General features: G+C 35.4%; 1 protein-coding gene across 1 annotated transcript; it reads right to left on the reverse strand.

Annotated features, from left to right (window-relative positions):
- Positions 1-1,548: 1,548 nt before the first annotated feature.
- On the reverse strand, positions 1,549-3,148 carry LOC106302175 (non-specific lipid transfer protein GPI-anchored 1-like). The gene is made up of 2 exons (XM_013738706.1): positions 2,734-3,148; positions 1,549-1,932 (listed from the first exon to the last, which is right to left on the reverse strand). The coding sequence occupies exons 1-2, from the start codon at positions 3,089-3,091 to the stop codon at positions 1,703-1,705; spliced, it is 588 nt and encodes a 195-aa protein (XP_013594160.1). The 5' UTR covers positions 3,092-3,148; the 3' UTR covers positions 1,549-1,702.
- Between the last annotated feature and the right edge of the window lie 1,798 nt (positions 3,149-4,946).

Below are 4,946 nucleotides of genomic sequence, written 5' to 3' on the forward strand. Positions count from 1 at the left end.
CCAGTGGAGATATCCTAGGTGTCTTGTAGAGTTCAATAATGGGAGATGGCCCCTTGGCGATAGTCTTGAAATGTTCAATATGGTGTAATCGCCGCAACATCGTCCAAGAAACGTTATGTGTACTAAATCCCTAGTGCTTCTCTCGCCACCGCCATAGACAAACATGGTAGCCCCCCTGGCCCTCTGTATTGCATTCAAAAGTCTTCTCTTTCCTCACTTTGACTTCATCTAACTTATACATATCTGCAAAGAAAATTCATTAACATAATCAAAAGATTGGAGGTGTGGATGTAAACAAAATGTCTTGCACTTTCTTTTAGGCACAAGGCAGGGGAAGTGTTGGAAATAAAAAGAGAATCCTCTGTTTCTACCATGACTAATTTAAAAGCAAAAGGAAACAAAAAAAAGGGAAAACTGGAAATATATACCAGAAATTCAGCATCGTCTTTATAGGATAATGTCGACTTAAAATTGTCCCGTTAAGAAATATTATTAAATATACATATAATTCAAATTCAATGATCTATTCATAAATATATATTTATCAAGTTTTTCCTAAACACACATTTAAGAATATATTTTTAAATACACATTTACAAAAGTTTTCCTAACTTTTATAACGATGTTCGTATTATCAATATCTTCCTAAATTTTTTTAAAAAATATTATACTTATTCAGGAAGGTCTTGCTGAATTCAAATTCATGAAGATAATATCTCCTCCTTCGTGGATATGGCCAACATAGAACTTGTCTTCTTGGAAATTAGAGAATGCTTATATTACTTACCTGATAAATTCCCATGTACTTTATAAAAAATCCAAGGTAGTAAAATGTGTGGATGTTCGAGGAAAGGTATCCAAGAACTGACCAATGAACATAAGTTTCAACATCTATGTTTACTTAATTTCACCACATTTGGCAGACTTTCAAAATATAAGATGTGAAATGGTATTGTGTTTTATAGCTACAGGCTGACTGGAACAAGGTATAGTGATGTTATGCGTTCTTTGAAACTGGATGACTTTAGCTTCTACGAAGAGAGACAGAGAACTATTCAAGACAGGAAACCATACTGTGCTGTCAGGGCCGGCTTAGATAGGGGGCGAGCGGTGCGACTGCCCCTGGCCCAATCCGTTGTCCCCCTATTTCTTAATAGATAAAAGTCCGATTTTAAGAAAAAAAAACATGTTTTTTTATATTAAAAATAAAAAAAAGGGTCCAAATTTTTTTTATGCAAAAATATTTTTTTATTTCCATAGATTTATTTTAAAAAAACTTCTGATATTTTGAAAAAATCATATATTTATCAGATTTTTTAAAGAAAAATAATAGTTTGGAAAATAAATTTTTTTTTGCTCCACGGCCCATAACACCATTGAGCGAGCCGGCCATGTGTGCTGTTCATCTCACATCCGATCCTCCCACCTCTGTACCAAACACACCCCACAAATTCTCAACAACGACTTTAGTCTTGCAACACAAACTCAGTTAAGTTAAAAGTTAGAACCTAACAATAACTTTTGAACGTGGGATGATTTTTGTTATGTGCGGAAAGAGATCCGATTAAGTGGAATGTTCACTCATTACAACAAATGATCCGAACCAAGAAACACACTTGAAACGATATTCTTGCAATTTTTGAAACAAAAGCGCACCACATACTAAAGAAAGGCTACATCCCTAATGTCACGTGCCTACCATCTAGGCCAAACCCATCCTAGGCAAGATCGAGACAAAGGAGACGGTCATCAAAGGGAGAACTAGAGCCACGGTGGCGTGACCATCTCTTATAGATGGTGATCCTCCTGTACCCGTAGACGTCGTTGGAGTTGCCGGAGACTTCCCTGCTGGCGCCACTGGTGTTGTTGTTGACGTGGCATTGTTTGTGAATACGGCTGCATCTGGTGAGCTCGGTGAAATCCCGAGAAGCTCTGTTCATTCATGCATATATTAACAAATAACATCACTTAACAATGGATATTTAACATCGTCATTTCCCGATAGCTGCAACTATATTTACTGTTAAAATAAATCTGTATGGTTTAAACAAAAAAACTACAATGTGAAAAGAAGAGAATAGTTACTGTAGGAGTGAAAAAAAGAAGGGAGCAGCAGAATTTCTTATTTAAATGCAACTATTATTAGATACAAGTTGGCTGTATTTTGATAATAAAAATAGGTGCATAAAAAGTAAGTTATACTTCTCAATGTGCTACATATTAAATACGATTCGCAGTAAATATATAGTTGCATCTCAAGACACCTAGCTATCGTATTTAAGTATTATAGTATAAGCATGCGAAAATAATTTTGTTTACCAATGTTGAAATGCTGAGTTGGCCTAGTGGTAAAAAGATTATGGTTGTAACTACTGCCCCCCGGGTTCAGGGTTCAATTCATGGTGGAAGTGACTATTTACGATGTTTGGGTTCTCCCGGCAAAGAGGTGAAATCACATTTTTATTTTATCATAAAATAAAAAATAAAAAACAATATCAACTACCTTGAACATTAAAAACTCCGCACGGTCATGGTTACAAATAGCTATAGTTTAACATGAAAATATAAATAATATTCTATAATTTCAATAATATATTTCCTCAAAAGTGCAATGCTGAGATACCAAATCCATAATCAACAACATGCATTTCCTGAATTTAAATCTCAGTGAAACCATACATATATATAAACTAAAATAATTAAAAGTAATACTAGAAAAGAGCCAAAACGTACTTGGACAGTTGGAGATGCTAGCGTTGTGGAGCTGGCAAGAAGTTGGAAGTTGAATGAGTTTATCTTCTTGGACACCAAGATCCTTCAAAGCTTGTCCTCCTGTCTTCGCTTGTTGTATCACGTAACACAAACACTTTGGATCCCTCTCTTTTGTATCTTCGATAGCGTCACAACACTTCTTAGACGGATTTGGTGCCTTCCCGGTCGCGAAATCCAAACACAACGTCACCTTTTGAAAATCTTGGCTGCACTCGTCTGCCAACGCTCCTCCTGCCGCCGGAGATGCCGGTGTAGCCGCGGAGACGGATGCAACGACCGTCATGGTGACTAGGAAGAGGTGGAAATGAAGACCCTTCATTATCAGAATTTTTTTTTTGTTTCCTTTCTTCTGTGTTTGCTTTGTTTGGTTTGGTGGAGATTTTGTTTGTATTTAAAAGAAAAAATGACTTTGAGGTGTGCGTTGCGTAGTAAATGCACTGTGGACGTGGTGTTGTAGTTGGGAGTTTAGATCGACACCTATACACATGAACATTAACGACGCTGATATAGTTGTTGACTTGTTGGCCTTTCTTTTGTTTGCTTGTGGTATTATTGACGCTAGAGTCGAGTAACAAACACATCCATTATCAAATGTTTAATTCGAAAAGAAAGTCTGAATTTGCCCTTATTTTTTACAAAATTACGCATTTAGCAGATGTTTGTTTGCCCAAGTGATTATGTAGATCGTAATATTTTAATTAGTTTCATGTTTTTTTTTCTCATCGACTTAAAAAACGGACTTATATTGACTATATGAACCATATCGGTAACTGCGCATACATGTGAACGACAGTTACGTTTTGACATTTCGTGCTAGACTATCCGCCTTCAAATTTTGCGTCTGTGATACATGAATGATCTCTGAACTAAGGAAACTTTCTTACAGGATCTTGATATCTTTCAAATAACTTGCAAAAGCGGGTCATTCTTCTGGTTCTGAAACTATCTTCACCAATTGAGAACAATCTGTTGCAAATGTAACCTGAAATTGACGCAAATTCTTCATACACTCCATTGCCCAAAGTAGCACTTCCACCTTCTTGAATAGGGGAAAGACTAGCCCTGATATTCTTTACCCCCATCAAACCATCAAAACCTTCTAGGATACTAAACCAATTTTGTCCTGAGAACCGATCATTGTCTTTCCAAGAACCATCTGTAAAACACCAACGCCCTGGAATCGACGGTAAATTTGATACCTCTACATGTTGTGTTGCTCTCTATGTGTTTAATACTTGTGCGTCAGTCCAAAGTATTGCTTCTGTTTTCGCATATTTGAGTGTTTCTCTCGGATCAACGTCTATATTACTAAAAACTTTGTTGTTCCTTCATTTCCAAATGTACCATATAATTCATGCAAACTGATGATCGTCCATGTTCGGTTGAACTCTTCAAAATAGATGATCCATATTTGTGAAGAGAGCACTAGTGGGAAAAATAACTGGATTTGAAGGTATTTGTAAGAGGGCCCAAACCTGACAAGCTAGAGGACATTCGAAAAACACATGGTTTATTGATTCTTCTGAAACTCCACATCTGTCACAACATACATCACTTTGTAGCTCTCTCGCTAGTAGATTCTTCTTAACTGTTATATACCCCGACACCAATTGCCATAAGAAATGCTTAATCTTTGGATGACACCCTACTTTCCAGCAGAACGCTTTCAGTATATCAATTGTGGGTCCATACACTGCTGTTGGTTTTTCCCTATCTGGATAAACCTGTTCTATTTTATAGACTGATTTGACTGTATATTTTCCGTTATTAGTGAAATACCATTTATCTCTATCCACCGTATGAGTCATGCTGAAAGGTATGCTTTCTATTATTTTTGCATCTTGAGGATCCACCGAAGATTCTTTTTAATTAGTTTCATGTTATTTTCTTATAACAAGAGAATTAGGTTAAAATCTGTGCCGTGCGCGGAACAAACATTCGGTACACGTTATTATTCATTTTACATTTTTGCATATAATAAATAATAAATATATATTAAATAATTGAGAAGAAAGTAAGTATTACATATATAATTAAATAGACATGAACACATAAATCAAAATAATTATTTTTTATTAACAATTTTTTATGATAAATAAATCAAAATAATCATATTTAACTATTTTCTATGGTATGTAGTCAAATTTCAATGATATTAATATACATATATAGTA

This window comes from Brassica oleracea, chromosome C7 (genome assembly GCF_000695525.1).
Source record: "Brassica oleracea var. oleracea cultivar TO1000 chromosome C7, BOL, whole genome shotgun sequence".
Classification (NCBI taxonomy): Eukaryota; Viridiplantae; Streptophyta; class Magnoliopsida; order Brassicales; family Brassicaceae; genus Brassica; species Brassica oleracea.